The sequence below is a fragment of the Dermochelys coriacea genome, chromosome 3, assembly GCF_009764565.3.
Source record: "Dermochelys coriacea isolate rDerCor1 chromosome 3, rDerCor1.pri.v4, whole genome shotgun sequence".
NCBI classification, from domain to species: domain Eukaryota; kingdom Metazoa; phylum Chordata; order Testudines; family Dermochelyidae; genus Dermochelys; species Dermochelys coriacea.
In genome coordinates this window covers 177,301,583-177,328,376 of record NC_050070.1, presented here as the reverse complement: position 1 = coordinate 177,328,376, position 26,794 = coordinate 177,301,583, and the positions used below count along the sequence as shown (strand labels likewise).

General features: G+C 40.0%; 1 protein-coding gene across 4 annotated transcripts in view; it reads right to left on the bottom strand.

The window, feature by feature from the left end:
• PRKCE (protein kinase C epsilon) overlaps positions 1–26,794 on the bottom strand; it is a 518,728-nt gene that overhangs the window by 179,689 nt on the left and 312,245 nt on the right. For all 4 annotated transcript variants that reach the window (XM_038396526.2, XM_038396523.2, XM_038396524.2 and 1 more), the window contains 3 exons: positions 9,194–9,353; positions 6,002–6,036; positions 2,342–2,427 (listed from right to left, as the gene is read on the bottom strand). In XM_038396526.2, the coding sequence (XP_038252454.1) occupies positions 2,342–2,427; positions 6,002–6,036; positions 9,194–9,353 (281 nt within the window). The remainder of the gene's footprint in view (positions 1–2,341; positions 2,428–6,001; positions 6,037–9,193; positions 9,354–26,794) is intronic.

The window sequence follows — 26,794 nt, the reverse complement described above, 5'->3', positions numbered from 1 at the left end:
AAAATCCATTGTTTCATGTTGTCTGTGTGTGTATATAAATCTCCCCACTGTATTTTCCACCGAATGCATCCGATGAAGTGAGCTGTAGCTCACGAAAGCTTATGCTCAAATAAATTTGTTAGTCTTTAAGGTGCCACAAGTACTCCTTTTCTTTTTCCCCACAGAGTGTTCCACCTCTTTTTCTTTTTTTTTTTTTTGTTCTTGGTGTTCAAAAGATCACAGATAATTGATGGTGAAAAGACTGCAGTCTGCTTTCAAGCATTCCTTGAAATAACAACTGCACAGCTATTAGCAGAGATCTCTCCATGTGAAAGGCAAGGGAGTCGCTCCCTATGGTTTTGAGAGCAGGCACGGGAGGTGCTAGTACAGGAGAAAATGAAAGAAGTCACAATCCACTTTTTTTATATTCCACTGGTCTTTAGATTGGTAAGAAGAGAAAACAAGGTACTGTGAACAGGGAATCCACAGTACCATTAGCTACTGATTGAAGATCATCCATAAAAAGTTAAGGCTGCCCACTGCATAGCTAAAGATTTATTTCAATGCTTTTTCTCCCTCTTTCCTATTACTACTGGCTTCTCTCCAGTGGACTAGCACCCCTCTAAACAATGAGAGCATCGTATCAGCAGTGCATCTAAGCGTCCACTAGTCTGGAGCCTGGGAACATAAATCTGCTCAGGAATTCATATCTCCTTGTGGACACTGCTCAAAATCATTGTTAGCCAAAACACTGGTGCAGCAGGGCTACGTCATAATCCCATGAAAGAGATCATGTTCTGGAGCGAAAGCACGTCTGCTCCCCAGATCAGGGGACAGAATATTCACTGCAGAGGTTAATGTGTTGTTCTAATCTGAAACACACTGCAAAAATGGCCCTGGGGAATGCCAGCAGCTGGTGTCTCAGTGACATCCACTTAGCATACAAATAAAATTCAGTTAGCATACAAGTAAAAATAAACAAATAAATGGAATATGTGGGGGGAGTGTATCCCCCACCCATAAGTGCCAGGCCTGCAAAATCAGCCATTGGCAGACAGTATACTTTACAGAATCTTTTATGCTACTCCAAATTATATGGAGGGGGGTAGGCAAATCTGGCTGACCCGGCCCATAACTGCAGAAGCACAAAGGTGGTTTAAAACCACCTCCACACACCCTTTCTATTCCCCAAGTTACAGGCTATGTCTTCACTGACAAAAATGGTTTGTCTTACCATGTAATAATCAATGCACATTAGCTGTCCTTCTGTAAAAATAGAACGGAGACAAGGCACTGCAGTTTTACTGCAAGGTAAACTAGGTGACCTCATCTAATTACCTCACATTAACAAGACAAGGCCACTGGTTCCATTTAGGATTGTACAGCAAGGTAACTATCACATGTTAATTATCTCACTGTAAACATGCATCTTTGGTCAGTGCAGACAAAACCATACTGTGCATTTGTTAACCAGAGCTGAGGATCTGGGTCCATGTTTGGAGTGAGTTTTTTGTCTTCTTTAAAAATGTACATCCTTTGAGGTGGGAGTCCTGTGTTCTTTTATATTTAGAATAGTGGTGAGTACTGTTGGTAGATATAAATAATAATATAATCATTTCCAAGCTTAGTAAAACAATTTATTTCGTTATCAGCAAACATTATATGCTTAAATATCTGGTAACTATCTATCTAGTATATATAACACATATACTAGATAGATAGATAATCCCTTTTATATTATGCACAACATTTCTCCACAGCTGTAAAGTAACTTAGAAAAACTATTAACTACAGAGTAACTGGTATAACCTCTCCTGTGTTATTTTATAACTATGGGCATTATTCAATGCAGAATATTACGTTTTACTTTTTTTCCACATTTGGAAGCTCTGCATGCAGTTAGAGCAAGCCCCCTGTAAATAATTTACGTCACCTCTGTGCACTCTTTTCTGTTAACATATGATACACAAGCAGAGTCTTTATACTACTGTTAGCTAATGAATCACCCACTTTAAATTGGGAGGAAAAGGGTCTGAACCTGCTCCCACTGCATTCAATGGCAAAACTTCCATTAACTTCAATGGAAGTAGGATGGAAACAAAAAAGAGTTTTGAGATGTCAGAGAATTTTGATTTTGTCTAACACTTGCTAGCCAGGAACAGACTGCTTTACAATAATTCCCAAGTAAATGGAGCTGTTATGGTGATTTGTCATTCAAGAGTAAATGTTATACTATGTGGAAACCTGAAGGGTCCGAACAAACTCCATACCTTTTTGTTGATGAAATGGAAGAGGCAGTAGTGACATGAATAGATAAAAAGATTTCTTTTTTATCTAGAGCATTTATTTTATAAATATTTACCTCATCATGAGTTTCCTGTTTCTTTAAACCAGCACACTTAGTTATTATAAGCTCATGGCATCTCTTGTGGACTACACAAGTGCAAACTGTAAACAAAAAGGGGATGAAAGCATGAGTTTTCATGAAGACAGTTTTTAAAGTAAAAGCTTGAAGTCAAAAGGCTAAAACACTGGATCCATTTCCCTGGGATATGAAAGATATAGGCTAAAAAAGCCCAGATCCTCAAATTGTTGTTGGGAACATTGTTGTAGTCATGTTGGTCCCAGTATTTGAGAGACACAAGGTGAGTGAGGTAATATCTTTTATTGGACCCACTTCTATTGGCACTGCCGCTGGAACATTTTTAGTAGTTAACGTGCTGAAAGCCTGCCCGCTTACCCGTGACCACAACCACCACTACCCACCCCCCGGAGCTGAGGCCAGGAATAAAGCTCTGGGTGCGGGGTGGCAGCCGGGCGCATGGGGCCAGCAGCCAGGGGCAACAGGGAGCCCAGGTGCCTGGGGGCAGCAGCGGGGAGCCCATGGATGCTGCAGCACCCCTTGCACCCATAGTTCCCGCACCTATGTCTACTGGTGAAAGAGACAAGCTTTCGAGCTATATAGAGTTCATCTGCAGATCTTGGTTGACTTGAAGATCTCAATATAGGTTGAAAACTTGTCTCTTTCACCAACAGCACTTGGTCCAATAAAAGATATTACATCACTGGTCTTGTCTCTTCTGGATCCACAAAGGTATTTGGGCTTCCATCAGTGTAACTTAGGGAGCCTAAATACCTTTGAGGATCTGAGCCAAAGTGACTTGTGATTTTGGGTGTACATTTTAAAACACCTTAAAGAGTCCTGACTTTCAGAAGGTGTATTCTTTGCACTTTCTGAAGATTAGGGCCCTTTAAGGGACTCTCAGGATGGGCAACCAAAATCCAAGGCACCCAAAATTACAAACCATCTTTAAAACTCTCAGCCATAGCTTATTTCTGTCACTGGATAGCAGCTTATATAAAAAAAACCTCATTATTTGTTTAGCACAGTCAATGGGATCAGCACTATATAAGACATGAAGATAAAAACAGCCCCCGCCTAAAGAGCGTTCATGCTAAAAGCAACACAAAGGCACATGGGATTCACTGTAAAATCAGAAAAAGGAAGTTTAGTAATAATAAATAAACAACATAAAAATAAATGAAGATTTCCCATTGTTTCAGCAGGCAAAAATGTTTTGTCAAGATCCGGTGTCAGTTACATTTGAAAAAAAAGGAACAGACACAGTAGACAAATATCTGCGGATACAGCAGATGGGATAACAATTACAAGGTTATCAATCCATTGTTCTCCAGATGATGAAAAATTGTCCTCCATGAAAGAAAGAGTGGCTATTCTGATCCTGGCTACTTTTGATAACAAGACACTGAACTAAATGGACTATTGGTGTATTCCATTATAGCCATTCTTATTTTCTTATGTAAAAAAGTGTCAAAGTTTTTGTTACAATGAGAAAAACTAATCTTTTCAACTTTCTCATAACTGAAAAATAACAGGTTTCAGAGTGGTAGCCGTGTTAGTCTGCATCAGCAAAAAGAACAAGGAGTACTTGTGGCACCTTAGAGACTAACAAATTTATTTGAGCATAAGCTTTCGTGGGCTAAAGCCCACTTCATCAGATGCATGCAATGGAAAATACAGAAGGAAGATATAGATATAAAAACATTTGTAGTGATAATCAGGATGGCCCATTTCAAACAGTTTACAAGAAGGTGTGAGTAACAGTAGGGGAAACTATATCCCCATGCTAATTTTCCCCCTACTGTTACTCATACCTTCCTGTCAATTGTTTGAAATCGGCCATCCTGATTACCACTACAAAAGTTTTTTTTCCTCCTGCTGATAATAGCCCACCTTAATCGATTAGTCTCGTTAGCGTTGATATGGCAACCCCCATTTTTTCATGTTCTCTGTATATATATTTATCTTTCTACTGTATTTTCTACTGCATGCATCTGATGAAGTGGGCTTTAGCCCACGAAAGCTTATGCTCAAATAAATTTGTTAGTCTCTAAAGTGCCACAAGTACTCCTCGTTCTTTTTGAAAAATAACAAAGCAGCTTGCTCAAACTTTCCAAAAATACCATTTTTGGCAGAGACCGAAGTAGGAAAAATTTCATCCCCCAACTGATTTGAAAAGTTATGAGCATAGGAAATTAAAGGTAAAAATGGAAACACTTACTCAATCTTAACTGTAACATTTGCTACTGGTGATATCTATAATTATCTAATCTAATTAATTACAGTATTTTGCCATTAGCACCTCTCATCCAAGTTTCACAAATGCTTAACAGCATGGGATAAAGCTTCCACTTTTGCAAGATCAAAAAAGTGAGAAACAGAGAGACCAACATTTCCAGAAGTGTCCACTGTGACAAATCTGTCCATGTACAGCTTTTGAATTCTGCTTGCTGTTGGGGACTCTCTATGTGTATCTGTGTCAGACTGCAATCTCCATTTTGAACATGGGGATTGTTTGTCTTTTCTGATGTCTTTTGCCTCCACACTGAGCTAAAACCCACAGGAGGTGACAGGAGAAATTTATGCACCTGGCACAGAGCTAAAAATGGAATGTTGTTAAACCTTGATGATTGTCCATTCAAATGGAGCACCTTTGGACAAAGAGAGGGCTGCTGCTTAGGGCAAACCAATTTTTCAAGTCTGAACTCCAAGGGGGAGGTAATTAAGGAATGGATCACCTGATAAGGCTGATCAGAAAATCACATGACAAAATGGACTGGAGGTTGTAAAAGAAAGGGTCTCTCACCAACCATTTTAGAGAAACTCCATATTCCAGAGGAGAAACCACATGCAGGAGGGCAGGGGAAGAGGAAGGATCCTGGACTCCTTAAAAGATTCTGACCTAAGCCCAAAGAATGCTCAAGAGTGGTGAGGAAACAGGGGTAGGAAAATGTGTACAGGTATTTTATTGTTTGGTCTAACTCTGTATATCTCTTGTGCTATCTAAAGTCAAGAGTAATTATATTAGAAACCTTACAAAGTCTGTGTTTTATGTACTTCAACTATCCTGGAGAGGTAAATGGCAAACCAGAGTGTTCACGAGGTTGGAGCTCCAGGAAAGTGGTCAGCACTGGGCCTGGGAGCCTAGGACAGCTGGGCCATGAGGTTCAACTTAGTCAATACTAAGGAAATGTGCCAAGCATGCCAAAGAAAGAGGTGGTGGCTGGAGTCTACCCAGACTCAGGGTAGTTTAAAAGCACATAGGCCCAGTGGGAAGGACAAACACTGCAGCCGGCTCAGTGTCCAACAGAGAGATTTACCAGGGCTGCAACATCCACTAATTTTGGATGGCCCCTGTGAGAGGTCTGATTTTCAGAGATGCTAAATATACACTGCTCCTACTCACCTCAGCTGAACCAACCCTAGCTAATGTACACTTTTGAAAATCTGTCTAAGTGACTTGATCTCAGTCACAAGTCAGTGACTGATTCTGTAATAAAACCTTCATATTCTGATTCATAGTCTTGAGCTCCAACCTTGCTCTTATATCTATATATACACACTATGTCTGATGAGTAGTGCATAACCCTGCTTATTTATACATAACAGCAATAATATATTAGTATCTATTCTAGTTTCTCTCTGTAGATTCTCTCTTACCTTGACATTGGTATCCCTGTTTTCCTATTACACCCCTGTAGATAAGAACATACATAAAGTATTTTAGAAAATGTAAAATACATAGATAAAAAAGTCACACTATGCTGTTTTCTTCTTCTATTGGCCAGGTTCATGATTCAATCAAACATTTTCTTGTAACCCACAGCCTGCATGCTTCATCATTGGACTAGTTTTCAGAAAACTGTGGGAGAAAGGTACATCATATGACTGGGGAGGGGAGGCATGCACCATCTGGATCATGTACTTTGTGCATTCCTACTTACCAATGGACAGTCCTCTGTCTACTAAACATATGGAGTCCTAATAAACTGAAACTTGCTTTTGCTGATATTTCTCTTCCGTTTCTAAAATGTTGCTTAATTAGAATTTCTCTTTCCCTGCCCAAAATTGACAGTGTATACAAAATGTATATGTTGTCTGTCTTTTATAATGCTGTATTTATTCTGCAGCTATTTTTGGCATAACTAGACTTATTTAAACCTAAACGCATGATGTGCATAGTGGGAAAACAAGAAAACCTCAGGATGTCAGAATGTGGAAGGCCCTTTGTGCACCTTTTGCCTATTGTAATTTCTTCCCAAACCATGTCAAATCTTCTCTAGCCTAGCGCCCAATCCTGCTCTCCTTTCTTACATGAGTCCAAACGACTTGAGTGTATGTGACTTCACTGTGATTATGCACATGTGAAAGGCTTCAGGATCTGGCCTCTACTTATAAACTCTTTTGAATAGGGATTTTGAACCAGATTCTGCTTTTTGCTACATTAGAGTAAATCTGGCATAGCTCTACTGAAGTCAGTGGAGTCACTCTAGATTTACACTGGAGTAGCTGAAAGCCAAATCTGTCCCCATGCCTTTTCTTTGCAAAGTAACACACATCTGAGCATACCTGTAATTCATAAAATAAATCATTTTTGAAATGGAGCTCTTGACTTAGTGTTATGTTATGATCTTTGTTAATTCAGCCAAGCCTTTTAGGCTGAAAAGGACATTTACAATGTGGGTACCTAAAGTAACCTAAATAAAAGTGGCCTGATTGTCAAATGTGCTGTGCACCTGCATCAACTTCACTGGGATATGTGGGTGCTCAGTGCTTCTAAAAATAGGGCCACTTTTGCCTTAATATGAATTTAGGAGCTTAACTTCAGGCATCTGAGCCAAAATTTATATTCTTAATATTAGGCTCATAAGTCTACTTTCAGGCACCTACATAGAACTGGCCTGATTTTCACTGAAGTCATTGAGAGCTGCATTACTCTGCATCTTTGAAAATCAAACCTCTTTGATCTAGGTGTCTAAATATGTACTTAGGAGCCTAACTTTGGGCACTCATTTTAAAACAAAATTGGACCCAGGTTTGAAAATTTTGGCCAACTTCTTCAGTCCAATGGAGTTGGAAAGATCCTTGCTGATCTACTAAAGGATACTAACAATACGCTCAGATAAAGCTACTGAAAGTGACTAGGTTTTTCTCTCAAAGGTTGTTTGTTACATTCACTGCTGGAAGGAAGTAGCTCAGAAACGAAGAAGCAGAGTAAAGATATTTGATGGTCTGATAGGATATCTTGGGTTCCACTGAAGTCAACATCAAAGCTCCCAATGACTTAAATGGAGGTAGGATATTGCTCTTGGAGAAGGTGACAATCCCCTTTTCTAGAATCCTCATTCTGGATGGTTTCTGCATGCCAGCTGACATTTTACGTCTTCAAACACCCTGGGCTCACATCCAAAATATCTGTATTTTCTAGGGGTTTTCTTCATCAAAACTGAAGCTTTTGAAAGCTACAGGAAAAAAAATTGGCCATGAGGTCTTCCTCCTCATACAGAAGGCATTCAGGATGGCCACCAAAAGAGGGAGGGAACATGGCCAAATTCAGTTTCACAGTGATTCCACAGACTTTACTGAAATTACTCTGGATTTCTGCCTAAGTAACTAAGATCAGAATCTAGCTCACATGGCTTTAAATAGTGATTATTAACTGAAAAATTTATTTGTTTAAATTTTTAAACAAGTCATACCACAGCTCTCTTAACTCTTGTGAAGCCTAGCTCTGCAGTGACACTTACAGTTGTGAAATAGAGGCTAGCCAATACTGTAGTGAGTTACAAGAATCAGATCCATTTTAGATATTAGGCCAGACAGGACTGAACTCTGTAATCTAGAGAAAATTCCAAATGTTATCATTCACAATGGAAGTTTTTGACAGGTTTATGTTATTGTTTGCAAAAACTGATGATGAATGAACGTTAAAGAGGAAAAGAACTAAACTGTTGTACTGCTCTGTGACAGATATGGCAATTTCCTGCAATATCTTTGGGTGATCTCACTGTGTTACGTTTATGTGTCTTTATGGGCCCGTAGGGGAGGGTGACCAAAGCCCTCCAGGAACTAAGAACAGTGAGGGGGCGGGGTTGGGGGAGAGGAGGCAGCTATTAGGCAAATTCACTCAGCTTGTAACACTTCCAGGGCGGTACCACCACCTGGACAGGCTCACATATACTAGTACAAACTGGATTCTCCAGAGACCAACAGACAAAAGAAAGGACTTTGGGATAAACAGCCTCAGTTTAAACTGACTCAGGGCCTTCTTTCTGATCCAGTAAATGGAGAGAACCTTCAGTCCATGGGAAGGGTTGGAAGGACTGACACCTGCCAAGCCTGAGGCTGGAATTGGGGTGACCTCTGTAAAGCTTTTTAATATGTGTGTAGATTTTTATTGTTTTTAATACATTTTCTCTGTAATGCTTTCACCTTAAGAACAAATGTGTTTACTTAGATAGAGCTGTGTGGTAACTTATAACTATAGGCAATTACACCGTTTATATCTTTCATAGAATATGTGAAGTGCAAATGCTGGCCTAGTTAAGCAGTCTGTCTTGCTTGGAATAACACAGTGTAGGCAGGGAACTGTGCAGCCTAAAAAAACCCTGATCAGGAGGAAGAGAGATGAGGGTTTCCATCTGAGAGAGAGGTGACAGCTAAGGACCTGGGAGCTTAGAGTGGGTGCCCTTTCAGGACTGTGAAGGGGTCATATAGGTGGAGTTCCCCTGGCCTGTGACAAGCTCTACTCCTTTTGGACTGCTGCAAGACATAATGGAACCTCAACAGTTCAATCCAAAACAGCATGACATTTGCAAAAACTATAACAAAAAAGCCATATGTTGGTTATACCATATAAAGTCTCGGCAGTGCGAACAATATGTTGGTTGTCTAAGGTAGGTGGCCATAAACTTGTGTCCATTGACTTGATGAACTCTGCGTCGTACAGCACCCTGCCGCTTTCTCGGACGCATCCGCTCTCTGAACACACGTTCTTCATTGTCTTTGGGTGCTGAAAAGAAAAAGGATAGGGGGGAAAATGATAAGCATAGAATCATCCCAGACACACATGGGAAAAATCAAAATCGAAGTCTTAAAAAAGCCCTGTGTATGTAGCAGTGCAAGGAAACTCGCTTCCACAAAACTTGGTCCAGGCTCTACTACAGGCAAAGCAGAGAGTTATGTTTATTTTTCTCATTTAGGGCCTAACATTAATGGGACAAACCTTTTAATGACGTCAGTGGGAGCTGCAGGTTCTAAGCACCTCTTATAATCTAACCCTTTCACTATAAACTCCATTGGGTTGGGTATGAAGTTTTCTTCTGAACTTTATATAGCTCTAAGCACACTGCAACTACTTAAACAATAAACACTGCAATTCTCCAAAGTCCTCAGATATCTCAATTCCCACTGCCTTCAGTAAGAATACAGAGTGCTGCTCAATACCCCAAACTTTGGGAGAGTTTAAATGCAGAACAAAATTGTCCCAGCTGGTCTTTTTCTCTGAAACGGGCAGGACAAAAACTCCATATCCACAAACACTTGGAACTTTGGGGAAGTTCCAATTAGGAGCTGAACTTTGTGGTTCTAGCTCTCCTCTAACAATAATGTATTCATATTAATTGTATATATTGTTGAGGAAAGGGAGGAAGTCTCATTAACTAATGTCTGTACAATTGCAAGCAAGTGGGAGCTTTTGCAAATGGGGCAGATGAAATTTTAAATTATTGCTTCAGACTCAAAACACTTAGAAAGATCCTCCAGGACACCAGGGGCTGTTTTTCAGAGTTAGATTGGAGGTTTATGCACAATTCCCATGAACAAATAAACCCTACACTGTTTTGAAAATGTAGCCGTGTGTCTCCTCCAGAAGTTTCTGTATCTGTCAGGCAATTGTTCTGGATGAATTAGCAGCAAAGAATACCTGTGTCATGATATCCCATTATTTACTGTAAAGATTAGGATACAGCAGGTAATTAAATAAATCATATCACATTAATTTGAATGAATATGTGCCCATTTATATCTTCCCTCACAACAATCAAGCCCAGCATTCAGAGATGCACTTACTGAGCCACGCTTTAGGCAGAGTTTTGCTGTGGAATTTGCAGGGTTTATGACCATTACTTGATCCACCCCCCATCATTCCTGTTGAAGGTAGAAGACTAGCAGATCAGCAAAGAGAAACTTCAAGTAACAGTAGAAAAACTCTTTCAGTTCCCAGTAGCTAAATATCTTTGTCCCCGCAAACCACTCCTTCAATCCATGCTAATTAGCACCCCCTATTGACACATTCAGCAGAAAGCCCAAGGACTAGCAATCTCTTTCTATCTATACTCACTGGCTCTAACAAAGGTACTTTTAAAGCACTCCTCACCTTGGTATCTGCAAGACAATACCTTTGTTCCCCCACACAACATAAATCACTTTTATTTCTTCTTTCAGTAGTGATGAATTCTCAAGAGGGCCTTCTCTACTAAATTTAGATCTAAAAAACCCTTTATCTAAATTTAACCAATGGCACTTCTGCATTCTACAAAACTGGTTACCACCAGGTTCTTTCAGATGCCCAGACAGACACAAGAGCATATATCCAAAACAGAGATTTAGGTGCCTTATTGCCACTTTAGGGGTCTAAGATCCTCAACCCCTGCTCAACTGCTGTCTAATCCTGAAGGTGCCTAAATTCCTAGGCACCTAAACTTCCACCAGTGGGCATGCACAAAGCCAACTAAAGTCCTGACACCACCTAGCCACTCCACATCCTACCTCATGCCTAAGCCCCTGCTGGATTCTCAAACTAGGCATTCCCCTGCCTATCTTGCCTGTGGACCCTGATCTAGTAGATATGCTCTGAGCACTCCTAACCTGCACAAAAGACAGCCAAATGTGAGCAGGCTCTGAATTTTTGTGGCTGGAAGGTGCATCCTGATTACCCAATACCCTGAAGATTAAAGCACTCACCTGGGATATCCAAGAGCCAGGTCTGAATCCCCACGCTGCCTGGTTTGGAACAGGGTCTTGAACCCAGGAGGACTCCCACTTCCAAGGAGAGTGCGCTAATCTGTAGGCTATCACATATCCTGGGGAGGGCCTCTCTCAATCTCTCCTGCTGAAACTTTTCTACTTTGCATAAATAATTAAATACTCATTGGGTCAGAGCGAGATAGACTCTACAACCCACTGGTTAGGGTACTCCCCCAGGACGTGTAAGAGTCAGATTCAAATCCCTGGTCCAATGAATATGTAATTACACAAAGTGGAACAGTGTCAACAGGAGAAATTGGATATTATGGTGGGGAGGGGGTCTCTGAGTCACCTGATGGTCAAGGTATTCACCTGGGATATGGAAGTCCCAACTTCAAGTCTCTACTCCAAATCAGGCAGAGCAAGGATTTGAAAACAGGTCTTCCATATCCCAAGTGAGTACCCTGAGCCATTGGCTATAATGAGGAGTGTGGTCTATTTTTTTAAGATAAAGGGATGACCTGATTTAGGCCCCTAACTCCAGGAGAGGGTTCACAGCTGTTAATCCCAAGCAGAGAGAGGTGCCTCCCTCCCCAGCCCAGAGTTAAGCGCCTAAATAGCTTTAAGCAGACCCCAATCCCCCTCTTCTGCATTTCACTCCTCAGAAGCTTAGGCAGCTCCCCGCTTAGTTTGCTGGCTTCTGTGAATCCCATTCTTAGGTGCCTAACTCTCCCCATCCCTTGCATAGGGAGCCTGATCACAGAGGTGACAATTAACTGGTGATAGGGGGCAGGTGTATGGGGCATGTGACCACCCCATGTGTTCACTCTATGGGTGGGGCAGGAGCATTCCCACCCATTTGCCCTAGTCTCCCCCTTACTCTCTAGTGCCCAGCAAGGCCCCGCACACTCTCCCCCACCTCTGCTCTGCCTGATGTCTCCAATCCCAGCTGGCCACACAGCAGCTCACCCCAACCCCGCCCCAGTGCTAACCGCATGCTGCATCAAGCAGAGAAATTGTGACCGAATTTAGGAGAGCGCTGATGTTGCAAAAGCCCGCCATGTGCCTCTGGGTGACCTTTCCGTGCATGTGCTGCTGGCCCCTGCCTGTAGGTGCTTCCCCTCTCCTTGTGAGGCAAGGCAGGCAGAGGCTGGAGCAGCTGGTGAAGGGCTCCGCATAGCGACAGCATTTGCCACCAAGAACAAGGAGCGAGCCCAGCTCTCAGAGCTTGGAGGTTGCCAGACTTGGGATAAGCTGAAGAGTGGGGCTCGACGTTGAGGCCCGAGCCACCTGGACTTGTCACTCACCTCTCCCTGCCAAACGTTCCGTTGCGCCTCACAGTTTGAAAACTTCTGAATAGACGCTGTTGCTAAACGGAAGGCAGAAATCTGGGGGGGGGGGAGGAGGAGGCATGTGACCCACCTGCCCCCCCCATACGTATTGCCTCTGCCTGAGCACCTAACTTGGGGCTTAGGATTCCACCAGACAACAAATGAGTTGTTACAACAGTGAGCACTGCAACACTTAAGTCCCTTTGTGGATCTAGCCCAAACTGAGCACTGATGACCCAGACTTGATTGTTAGTTGTCATGAGCAGTCAGCATTAGAGGAATGTGTATGAATCAGACTACAGAGTCATAGTCTAGTGTCAAACAATATTTCAAGTGAGAAGCACTTGATACTTGACATTCCTTCAGTTTCAGCACTATGTCTTTTAATATTATGCGGAAGAAGCAAGTGTACTTTGGTCCATCATATATTTCTGTCCACTTTTTTTTTTTAATATGGGTTCTGCTCCAGTCTATGTTATGAAAACAATTGTACAAAAGGAATGAAAAAAAATCAGAGAACAAATGCAGTCCATTTTAGACTTCATTTTTTAACCAATTGCTCAGAAGTCGTCATTACTACTGAAAGCTGTAAATGTGAAAACTACTTACTTAGAATCATAGAAGATTAGGGTTGAAAGAGACCTCAGGAGGTCATCTAGTCCAATCCCCTGCTCAAAGCAGGACCAACACCAACTAAATTATCCCAGCCAGGGGTTTGTCAAGCTGGGCCTTAAAAACCAATAAGGATGGAGATTCCACCACCTCCCTAGGTAACTCAGTCCAGTGCTTCACCTAGTGAAATAATTTTTCCTAATATCCAACCTAGATCTCCCCCACTGCAACTTGAGACCATTGCTCCTTGTTCTGTCATCTGCCACCACTGAGAACAGCCTAGTTCCATCCTCTTTGGAACCCCCGTTCAGGTAATTGAAGGCTGCTATCAAATCCCCCCTCACTCTTCCCTTCTGCAGACTAAATAAGCTCAGTTCCCTCAGCCTCTCCTCATAAGACATGTACCCCAGCCCCCTAATCATTTTCATTACCCTCTGCTGGACTCTCTCCAATTTGTCCACATCCTTTCTGTAGTGGAGGGCCCAAAACTGCATGCATCACTCCAGATGTAGCCTCACCAGTGCCGTATAAAGTGGAATAATCACTTCCCTCGATCTGCAGGCAATGCTCCTAGTAATGCAGCCCAATATGCCATTAGCCTTCTTGGCAACAAGGGCACATTGTTGACTCATATCCAGCTTCTTGTCCACTGTAATCCCCAGGTCCTTTTCTGCAGAACTGCTGCTTAGCAAATCGGTCCTGCCCATCAGTTCCCTGAGAGAGTCAAAGTCTGCTTTTCTGAAGTACAGGGTCCATATTCTGCTGCTCTCCTTTCTTCCTTTTGCCAGGATCCTGAACTCAACCATCTCATGGTCACTGCTGCCCAGGTTGCCACCCACTTCTACTCCCCCGACCAATTCTTCCCTGTTTGTGAGCAGCAGGTCAAGAGGAGCATGGCCCCTACTTGGGTCCTCTAGCACTTGCACCAGGAAGTTGTCCCCAACACTCTCCAAAAACTTTCTAGATTATCTGTGCACTGTTGTATTGCTCTGCCAGCAGATGTCAGGATGATTGAAGTCCCCCAGCAGAACCAGGGCCTGTGATCTGGAAACTTCTGTTAGTTGTCCGAAGAAAGCCTCGTTTACCTCATCCTCCTGGTCTGGTGGTCTATAGCAGATGCCTATCACAACATCATCCTTGTTGCTCTCACCTCTAAACTTAACACAAAGACTCTCAAGAGGTTTTTCTCCAGATTCATACTGGAGCTCTGAACAATCATACTGTTCTCTTACATAAAGTGCAACACCTCCACCTTTTCTCTCCCACCTGTCCTTCCTAAACAGTTTATACCCATCCATGACAGTCACGTGAGTTACCCCACCAAGTCTCTGTTATTCCAATCACATCACAGTTCCTTGACTGTGCCAGCACTTCTAATTCTTCCTGATTGTTTCCCAGACTTCTTGCATTCGTGTTCAGGCACCTAAGATAACTAGCCGATTGCCCTACTTTCTCAGTATGAATCAGGAGGCCTCCCCTCCTGTACCCTCCTCCTTGTGTTTCATCCCAGCATCCCACTTTCCCACTTACTTCAGTGCTTAGGTGCCTCAACTTTTGGATGTCCAACCTGAAACACCCAGGGACTGTTTTTCAAAGGCGCTGAGCACCTACAGAGATTCCAACTGAAGCCAATGAGAGCTCAGTATTCTCAAAAATCAGAACCTAGGTATCTGAAGCTGGGCACCCAATAATTGAGGCACTCAAAATTAATGGACAATTTGAACATTTTGGCCTAAGTGACTTGTCCAAAGTCACAAGAAACCCTATGGCAGATCCATAAAGAAAAAGAATTCAGGTGTCCAGACTTCTAGTCTTGCACTGTAGGCACAAGAACTGACTTTCACTTTTAGCCTCCAGGTTTTCATTTACTATTAACTTACATTAAGAAGCCTCAAATTATAACTTTCCTATAACACTATGTATAAAGTTTTTAATGAGTTTTTGTTTATTTGCCCGAGAAAGATCAGATGGCTTCATTCCAGATTTCAACTTGAGACCATTGCTCCTTGTTCTGTCATCTGCCACCACTATTGGTGGTGACGGCTCTCACTAGCAATACCTAGACTTGACTGACAAGTGCTGGAGACAAGGGGATATCACTGCCTGACCTTTTACTTCTGACTTCACTCCCAACCATGGCTCTGAAAGACCTTGAATCCTCCTGAACTTCAGGGAATGGTGCAAAGCAATGTATTTTTCCAGGTTTCTTCCAGATGAGAGTGATTGTGTGTTAGGTGTGTGGGGCAAGTCTATTTATGTTCTTTGTATTATGTTAGATGTTCCTAGACACCAATTGTTAGAGGCACTTTTTGGGACTTAAAAAAATAATTACTAGATAGTCTTTAAAGAGGGCTAAGATATAGGATAGGAATCCTGCTTGTTAAATGACAAAAATTAGAACACATTATGTTTCATTTTATAATGAAATGATCAATTTTTAATGTAAACTGAAATGGGGCATCATGCAGTGTAAGACCATTGACTGCAACAGGTGGCACTCATCTTAGGTAGCAAAATGTGACATTGCCATCATTGAATTTCATTACTGCAAGTATTCAAGGCACTTCCTATGGTAAATACAAAGGACTAGGAGAGAATACTGAAGATACCAAGGTGTGTCAGGTAAAACTGGCAAGTTTTTCAGTACCACCATTCTGTATCCAAATGCTGAGTTCTCAAAAAGAACTTCCCTGCACCTAGACTACATTGCTGGTGACTGGGACCTGCAAAAAGTTCACACACAAGTTTCCTTTAAACTGTGACTACACTGTTAAAGCAAAAACTACACTGATCCCCATTGTTACATTGGTCACACTTTATATTAAGGGTCCATTTATAAAGGATGTATTAAAATGTTTTAAATATAATACAAACATGAGCAGTATGTGATATAGATAGTTATACACACATCAGCTGATGCATATATGGATGTAGGCTATGGCAGTAAGCAAACTACTCATCTGCTGTACTCTAACAATTGAATAAGCATTTATTAAAATACCTATTAATCATGTATTAACCCTTTTTAGTCTACTGTATTTATAACTGGCATTTTAATAGAAAGGGTGACCATTGCATTTTATCATAGTGAAGCATTCTTCCAGGCTCAGAAAACAAGCAAATTGTTGCCATGGGATATTTAAATACTGCAGATTTTGATCAATATGCATTTATTAATCTAATAATAATTTGCACTAATATAGCGCCCTCAATTTCAGGATATCAAAGCACTTTACAAACATGAATGAAACGAACCTTACCACACATTGCTTAGGTAGGCATATATTGTTATCCTTTTACAGATGAGGAAGGAAATTGAAGTGACAGGTGGAATGATGTGCAAAATCACACTGCAAATCTGTGGCAGAGCCAGGAACGGTATCTTGGATTCCTTAAATCACAGGATTGAGTGTAACCAGAAGATTATCATATGCTAAAATTATGCTCTGAGAATTCTCTGGAGCTCCAATAGCTTAATGTCTTTACAGGCACAGAGAGCCACAAGAAAGAGCAGAAATATTAGTACTGTGACCAGGCCACACAGAAACAGTAACAGAATTTTGCCCTTAAAGGTGCTATTTTCTAAAAAATATTGTGCATACATTCCAGGTATTCTTTCTTTGTTAAGCTTTCTTGGGGTTCATTAACTTAAGCAACAAGTTAATTTCATAAATCTTGACAAAGGGAAAATAATCATTATACACAGTAAAGAAAGAGGTAAAATGTTATAAAGCTGCAGGTTTTCACTGATCCATAGAAAAACTTAATTAGATGGTACACCAAAATCATATAAAGAATTTATATTTTCTTACAAATACAATATTTCTGGATGTCCTTTCTTTAATAAATGATAAAACAGTGATTTAGGTTTCCTAGATCTTGAACCTTCTCACCTATGGAAAGTAAATAGGCACTTTTTCCATGTATTTGAATGGAAGAATGATCAGGTCCTTAACTAGATGTGCACTGCCACCAAAGAAAATCTAAAGATGTCGAACAGAAAAAAATAAAATGGAAGAATCATCAGTACAGAATAAAAGAAAAGGAGTACTTGTGGCACCTTAGAGACTAACAAATTTATTAGAGCATAAGCTTTCGTGAGCTACAGCTCACTTCATTGGAGCTGTAGCTCACGAAAGCTTATGCTCTAATAAATTTGTTAGTCTCTAAAGTGCCACAAGTACTCCTTTTCTTTTTGCGAATACAGACTAACACGGCTGCTACTCTGAAACCTGTCAGTATAGGATAGAAGTTTTTTCAAAAAAAGTAAGTGTCTTGACACATAATGTCCACTATTAATTAAGTAGACGCTTTCTGAATCTCCAAAAATAACTTTCACTTCAGATTGTGTATGGCCCAAAATGTGCTAGGTGCTTTAAGTACTTGCTTGAGTTCTACCTTGAACGAGATGCATCTAAATATGCGCTTAAATCTGGTCCTTTATTTGGACCAGAGTAAATCACAGTCCATGCTCTGAAGAGTTTACAATTGAAAAAAGAAAAGGAGTACTTGTGGCACCTTAGAGACTAACAAATTTATTTGAGCATAAGCTTTCGTGAGCTACAGCTCACTTCATCTCCATTCATTCACATCTACCTGTGCAGGAGAAGAAATGGGCTTCTCTCCTCTCTATGCTCATATCTGTGATCCAGGTGGCTAGTGCAAGGGAATAACAGGTGCCTTGTATTATTTTCCTTTGCTCTCTTGCATGGCAGTGCAAGCCAGTCCATAATCTAACCCAAAGTGACCAGGGCAGTGACAGGTATATGGCTTTTTTCATTCCAGGTTTGTTTTTTTATTATTATTATATATATAAAATCTCCCCAACTGCCTCCTACTGGGCCATTATTCATGTCTAATCCAAACCCTATTTCCATACCCAAATTACATTATTTACTGACAATGTATTTATTAGCACCTTTGGACAGGTAACTGATAATAAGGCAGTCCTATCCTTCCAAACTAAGAAACATGGCATTATCTATAGTGTACAGATGAGACCATAAAAACGGGAATCCTGTGTGCTGCACATGGATATTGACTTGCCCGGGCTTTGACAATTTTTGCAAGAATAGGCAACTGACCTGGTGTTCTTAGACAAAATTTTCCAACCTCGCTCTTGTGCAGGGCAATAATTTGAAGCCAATAGTCAAAATTCCACACCCACGGAAGTGGGATTCAGCAAATGCACAGCTACTTTGGTAATGGCTGTGGGGTAGTTCTTTTGTTGCATACTGCCCTGGGGACAATACTCCATCATTACTGAGGCAAACTTCCCTGTGATATAAATGGGAGAATTTCCTCCAATAGGACTCCACAATGGGCCCTTATATCTTCCATCAGCCCATGTTAACTCCTATTAACAATACTAGGGAGTTACATTTATGCCTCAGGAGGTGAGCAAAAGACAATTTTTTAATGAAGGCTAATATTTAAAGCAGAGTTTAACAGTTTAAAGGAACAAACATCAAACAACAAAAACGTAAAGTTAAAAGTAGTTTCAGGTACTATCCCTGTCCCTGAGCCCCTGGCCAATTTTTGTGAACGGTCACAAAAGCAACAGGAAAAACTGGCTAACTAATTGACCCTAGAGCAGACACATTAAAAATGAATATATGCAAAAAGTTGTCAAATCCACAAAGAAACCAAAATAAATAAAAATAGAGACTTTTTTTTCTCTAATCTCTTCCAATTATAATAATTGTAGGCATTGCTTATAACAATAGTAAGTAAAACATTTCCAGGCACAAGTGTGATTTTGAAGTTAATGATGTCCCTTTATTAAAGACTGTCATAGAACTATCACAACGATTCCATTGTTGCAAAAGAGTTCTATTGCTAGAAATGCCATAGGAAATTTACAATTAAACAACAGACCCTCTGAAAAATCCATTTCATATCTCAGGGTTTTTAGATAATATTTCAGCTTCCAAGACCTTTTTCCCAAGACAGAAGTTTAGAATAAGTATTTTCAGTATGAAAGAGTCAATTTCACAAAAGTGGGGAGAAGAAAAATCAATAATACACTGCAATCATTTCAAACTCTACACATTATCACTAAAGGCTCAGTGACATCAAACAAATCACTGCAGATAAAATGTCACTGTATCACTAACTGCACACTTGAAGTAAGAGAAAAGTCTGTATGGAATTTGTGTGTTCTTCATACAGACCAATGAGCAAGAGTCTAATATGCGTACTCGTGATGAGTAGCACCTTACTCTACTGAACGGAATGGGTCTACTTAAAGAGTAGTATGCTACTTGGTGTGTGCAAGCGTGTCACATTTTGGTCCAATAGGTTTCCAAGGAAGGAAAAGTAATGCAAAGCTTTCAGCAGCATAGTGGAAAGTTGCAGTTCTTCAAATCTGTAACAATATCACACTGATTGAGCCTTCATCTGGTCTCACAAACTAAAGCCTCAATCCTACAAAGATGCATGCAGGTGGATCCTTGAGCCAGTGCACAGCACATTGATTTCAATGGTGCTGAAAGCATATGCATGTGTGTCTTTCTCTAAGCCTCGTATTACAGGATCGGGGCTAAGCAGAGCGTGGCTGTAAGTACTTGGAAGGGAAACACACCGCTTTCCCAACAGGGGTCATGGGAAGCGGTGTCAATGATTCAGAAAGAGGCATTGTGGGGAGGAGGGATAGCTCAGGGGTTTGAGCATTGGCCTACTAAACCCAGGGTTGTGAACTCAATCCTTGAGGGGGCCATTTAGGGATCGGGGGCAAAAATTGGGGATTGGTCCTGCTTTGAGCAGAGGTTGGACTAGATGACCTTCTGAGGTCCCTTCCAACTCTGATATTCTATGGTTCCCTCTGAATAACAAGTAAACCAGATATCTGACAGTATTATTTTAAGTTTCAGAGTAGCAGCCGTGTTAGTCTGTATTCACAAAAAGAAAAGGAGTACTTGTGGCACCTTAGAGACTAACAAATTTATTAGAGCATAAGCTTTCGTGAGCTACAGCTCACTTCATCGGATGCATTTATGGAATGCATCCGATGAAGTGAGCTGTAGCTCACGAAAGCTTATGCTCTAATAAATTTGTTAGTCTCTAAGGTGCCACAAGTACTCCTTTTATTATTTTAAGTGCAAGCTGTTGATAGATAAGGAAAGCTCAGGTATAGTTTGCTGTTTGATGCCAGGGCTGCAACATGGCGTTGCTGATGGAAGCCTTGCATGGTTGGAATCCTTGTACTCAGATATGGGTTTAGTTTCACAAACACGTATTTCCTCTTATGTGCAGCATACAGTTTCCTATAAATTGCATGTGGGCTCAAGCTACCGTGCTAAAAATAGCATGGAGGCTGCAGTTTGAGCTCTCAAGCTCACCCAACCACTTAGACTTGAGCCCGAGATGCAGCCTGAACTGCAACATCCACACCGTTATTATTAGCACTCTGCCTCATGCCCATCTACCCAGTCTGGGAAGCTCGCTCCCATTTGCAGAGTAGACATACCCTCTGAGGTGTGGCACAGAATCTCACCCTCCATTTCCAGGTCTATTCCTATGGTTCTTTCCTGAAGAACCTCTCTGTCCCTATCCTTAATTCCCTCATCATCAGATGGACTTTCAACTCCTTTTATACTCCTGGGATGGAGCTAATGTGGCCCTACCTGACCTTGTAGCCAGAGTGACCCAGAAGAGCTCTGCAGAGCTCCTAGAACCTGACCTCTGCCAAATGAAGTATTCATTATTTTCATCTCTGCTTCCTAAGATTTTCCAGTTTCATGTGTTATCATAGCATCTATTTTAATAATGAAACCAGGTGTAATTAAAATACTTTAATATTTACTGTAGATGCCCAGTGGGCTTTCAGAGATATTCCAGTTATAAATAGTAAAGAGACAAATGTATTAATTTGAATCAAGATACATTTATTTAATTGATCATAAACAACATTTTAAAACAGGATGATTAATAGACAAATCAGATTTCAGAGTAGCAGCCGTGTTAGTCTGTGTCCACAAAAAGAAAAGGAGTACTTATGGTGCCTTAGAGACTAACAAATTTATTTGAGCATAAGCTTTCGTGAGCTACAGTTCACTTCATGACATGACATGCATCCGATGAAGTGAGCTGTAGCTCACGAAAGCTTATGCTCAAATAAATTTGTTAGACAAATCAGAAATAGCCTATTTGTCCTTCTGCAGGGATCTGAAGTTTGTTGATTCAAGTGATAAATACTGGGCTAGATTCTTATTCCCTTATAGAACTAGTCAGTACCAAAAGAGTATCAGACTGCAGCCCATAATAACTAGGAACCTAAGAGCACATTGCATAGCATGCTCCATTTTATCATGTAATTAGATTTATTAGTATTATCACTGATTTTTTGATGCAAGTAGTAGTCTTAAGTAAATTAAAAGTGCCCGATCCTGCATTCTCTGCACCAAGAACTCACAATGAGGTCAGGAGAAAGGATTCAGAGGGTAATATTTACTGACGAAAGAGTGGGGAAAAAGAGGAACACTGTACCAGGTCCCAGAGCCCAGCTGCTCCCCAAAATGTCTGCAACTGGGGTGGAGATGAAATGGGGGGCTCCAGAAAAATGAGGTACCAGGCCCCCAAATTTCTCTTGACAGGCCCAAGGGTAATATAATAAAGTCATAATGGCACCTTTCATATATCAGAGACAGATGTTTTCTTACAATTTCAGCTATTCTTATATTGAAATTTTAACCAAAATTAAAATATTTTCCAGGTCCCAGGTTTGGAATTTGGGCTTTTGAGAAATAAGAGTCAAATCCCACTCACCTTCATACTCACATGAATTACCCTACTGATATCATTGGGACTGCTCATGCAAGTAAGCAGAACAGCATTTGGCCCTGAGTGATGGGGTTTAGTATTAAAAATAATAAATAAGAAGTTTATCTCTACAACAGCTTCTAATTTGCTCACTAGCTTCAATATTTTTCAAACCTATTCTTGCTGACCCTGAATGTTCAGTATCTTGTGCTGTCTAGCTGCATGATGACTTTAGGAAACAGGTAATTTAGAATCCCATCAACAATCCAAAATTACCAAGTGCTGGAAAACAGATCCCAAGGCAATACAGCATATTTACTGCACCTGAAATAGACTAACAATAATTAATAATCATGGCAGCAAATTACTTTATTTCAAAGTAAAAAAGAAGTGCATTGTCCTCTGATGTCAATCTAAAACCTAGAGTTCTCCACAGGAGAACCTGACCAAACTGTCAAATTATTTTGTAAATAAAAGATTTAAAATGGTTTAAAATGACACAGATGCAATAGTTCAATAAGATACCCATGAACATAGATGTCTGACAGAAGCTATATATTTTAGGTACCACGTAAAATACTTTAAACATATATTACATTTAAAACAATATTCAAACCCAAATAAGTAAAATAAAAACCTTATAAAAATTTGGTGTATATACTACATATTCACAAATGAAATTATATCAAATTTATTTTCAAGTACAGATTTTATACATTCTCAATCATTTTTGGAAGCACTCTGGTTGACAAGCAATATAGTACAATTGTATATATGTATTTATACTCTTAATCCCAATTTGACATTGCCATTACAGAGTCTTTAGTCCAATGTATATTTTCTTCTTTAAATACTTTTTTTGGGGGGAAAAGGGGGGAAAGTCACTGTACATATTTAGTAAATGTTTAGAAAGCAAATGCGTTTTTTCTTTTGTGCAAGTTTACCGTTTTTAAAAAAATTAATAAAACAGAATTTTAAAGATATACTAGAATTATTATTCATATAATATTTTGTGATATCTCCTGGATTATTTTGTGATATCTGCACAGAGATTGCTACAGCTAACAAACAAATGCTTATTGTAGCTATTTTTGTTTTCAATCCTGCATAACACAATATTGATTATTTTAATAAATTATTAAATGTCTTTAATTTCTTTTATTTTTTCCATATAAATCTATTTATTATGGGTCTGATTCTGCCATACTTACTCAATTAATGATATTTAACTCCTTGAACAATCCCATCATGGTAATCACTCATCCTGTACTAATGGTTAATTATCTTTCTAGTGCATTTGGGCGTAGAACCATATAAAACAACATCAGACTTTGAAACAAACAGCAAAAGAATTCATTCCCTCCACATTTTTCCAAACCAAAAAGGAAATTTAACCTACTCAGGTAAACTCCTTCAGCAAATTCTAGTCTCCTGACTAAGGCAAGTGGCCCTATTAAAGTACAATCCATTGCTTATTTATCTCTCTCAGCATTTAAATATATAATTTATTAATAAAAGCACCTAGAGAACAATGATAGATGTAAATGTACATGTAAATCAGGTAGCTGTAAAGGTACAAATTATTATTTATTATTAGCTTAGTGCTCTAAAGCCCAAGTTTTGCAAAGCACTTAAGCATGTGATTAAGAATGTGAGTCGTCCAAATGAATAAATGGACTACTCAAATACTTAAAGGTAAGCACATGCTTAAACAGCTTACTGAATAAGGACCAAGATACACTTGCATTGTACAGCAGAAAACTGTGCTAAGCAAACAATATGTTCCGTTCCCTGAAGGATTTACAATCTATGAGCACAATGTGGTACAGTAAGGACAATTAGAATGATGATGTGTTGGCAGACTGTCATTACAGTTGGAATAGGTTAAGGAGCAGGCTTTAAATGAAGGTCTCCTTGCCCCCCAAAATAAGTCAAAATTAAGAAATACCAGTACAGAGTATAAATAAGGAAATGTTCTATCTCTATGTTCAATATCAAAGCATTTTTATATCTAGTACTTATCACCTTAGCATCTAGGCATAGTGCAAGGATTAAAAAAACAAAACAAAACAAAACAAAACAAACCACAGTAACATCAGCCTGCACAGTCCGTTCCCCATCCTTCTTTAGATGTGATATTGAGTCCTATCATGAATGTGATGTCAGTTCTCTGTTCCGTTCTAGTTACTAATCTAGTTGCTAGTTTGAGTGCCATAAATTTTTTTCTGTTTTGTTTCTTTACGGTCATTGGCTTAGATCTTTGAAACACAAGCAAAAAGGTAAAAAGAAAAGGAGTACTTGTGGCACCTTAGAGACTAACAAATTTATTAGAGCATAAGCTTTCGTGAGCTACAGCTCACTTCATCGGATGCAGTGAGCTGTAGCTCACGAAAGCTTATGCTCTAATAAATTTGTTAGTCTCTAAGGTGCCACAAGTACTCCTTTTCTTTTTGCGAATACAGACTAACACGGCTGCTACTCTGAAACCAGGCAAAAAGGTGCATCCGATGTTGCCAACTCTCACAATTTTATTGAAGTCTTGCAACATCTGGCACTTTGCTTAGTGCCCTACCTCTAGTCAGAGAATTATTAAATGAAAGCTGCAGTTCTCACATAAACAAGCTCGTTTTTAGCCTTCATGGTTGCAGAGAAAAGCGTGAGTACACTCTGAAGCATAAGAAATCAAAAGGCAAATAAATAAGAAACCCCACATTGTTTTTATTAATAACTTCATGATTTTGGTGGACTAACATGACTTTTGAAAGGTTGGGGTTGGCATTACAGTACAGCTTATTATGACTAGAAGATAGATTGACAGGATAGAACTCCTTAAACCCCTTTGCAAACAGGCAGCAGAATCTTGGACCATTCCAGAATTCTACTCTTTTCTTGATTTTCCAGACTTCCTTCTCCCAGAGTTCACACTGGGGATTCTCCCTGTACTCCTACGTTTGGAAGGGCTTTAAAAACTAAAAACTAAAAAGTTGTTTATGTGCTACACATGCTATAGAAATGCTACTTTCTGAAGTTTACCTGAGTATCTAACAGTATCTGTCAACTGCCAGACAGAATTTCAGGGTAGATTGTTTATATGTAGGAATTTCTTGAAGCAGGCTACTTAGATCTAGGCCATTTTGTGTGACTGATGGCAGTTTATGTCTCTAATGAATGTAAACTCATTCAGGGAGAGAGCTGGCAAAGGACCTTTGAGGAGGCAGATGATGTGTTGATTGAGCCGCATTTTGAATTTCATAGTTCTTTTTAAGTTGACACAATATTCAAGAATGCATGAAAACTCATTGATGAAAGCAGCTGGCAAGGTGGAGGGGTGGATGTTGGAGGATGAAGAATCTTACTGTAGGAACTGAAACTAAAAGGAGTAGAGCGTATCTGGAGGCGGGGAGGGGGGGAGAGCCCTGACTTGTATTTCTGTGGGAGAATAATTAACTCATGGATGAAGCAGATAGTCTAAGACTTTAAGTAGATTGGTAGTGTTTGATCCATTAATACTTTCTCATCCTTAAAGAGGACAGAAAAAAATGAGATCAGAGAAGGACCAGGATTTCAGGAAAGAAGAAATGGACAAAGGCAAGTGAAAGGAACAGGGACTAGAAAACATCCAGAACAATTTTATTTTCCCCATGACCTGCCCAATAGCACAGTGCATGTAGAAAATGGATTTTAGTCTGGAAATCCAGTTTAGGTTTGGGATTATATAGACACTCCCTGTCCGGTTTAAATTGGATGTACTGTACATTTATCGGATCTGAGGGAAAGTGAGTGCTCCCTACCTAGGAGGTTTTCTATCATCTCAATTGTTGGGAATGCCAATGGAAAAGCACCAGAGGGACAAACTTTTCCATAGGAATCTGGAAAGAGTCAATTTGAGCCCTGGCTTGTATTTCTGTAGGAGAATAATTCACTCATGGAGGAAGCAGCTATGCTAAGACTTTAAGTAGACTGGTAGTGTTTGGTCCATTAATATTTTATCAAACACTTAGGGCAGATCTTCAGCTGGCATAAATGGATTTAGTACACCTGACTTCAAAGGAGCTATTCCAATGTACACCAGCTGAGGATCCAGAAATTAGTTTTTCCAGATGTTCGCATTAGCATTAGCTATTAGAATCATGCCTAAGCAAAGGAACAGGCAAGAATCTCACAGACATAAAATTTGTTTAATGCTGGACCTAATTCTACAGCGCTATTTCAAGCAAACCAAGTCCTCCTCCCCTCACACACACACTTTCAGCAACATAAATTTCGTCGATCACCACTGGATGGCACTCTTGCATGACACAGAAAACAAATACCTAGTAATCACAATAGTGAAATCCTAACTCAATCTGTTACTTTTTTAAGACTTGAAATCGTTCAGTCCTAAGAGCCAAACGCCACAGCATGCACTCAAGGTTAACTTTCACCAAATATGTGAAAACTCTATGAAAGGATCAATCAACATGTGTCGGAGAAAATCTACTTCTAACATTTCTTCAAACAGTAAACTTTCCAAGGAAAATATTTGTTAAATGCTGGGCTGTGGAACTTACACTGCGGTTGTAGTTGAAATAGAAAACAGAGTACAGGGGGAGGAAGGAAATCTTTTCCGACCCATCTCCCCATCCCCCAGTACAAAGAAGCTAATCAAAAAGTATTTCAAGATCTAAACAACTCCCCACCCAAATTATTCTGGAGGTGTACCAAAAAATACAGGGGGTGGAGAGGAATACAATGAATAGACAGGCAACACAATTCTTGGCATCCCTCAAAGAAGCAGTATTTG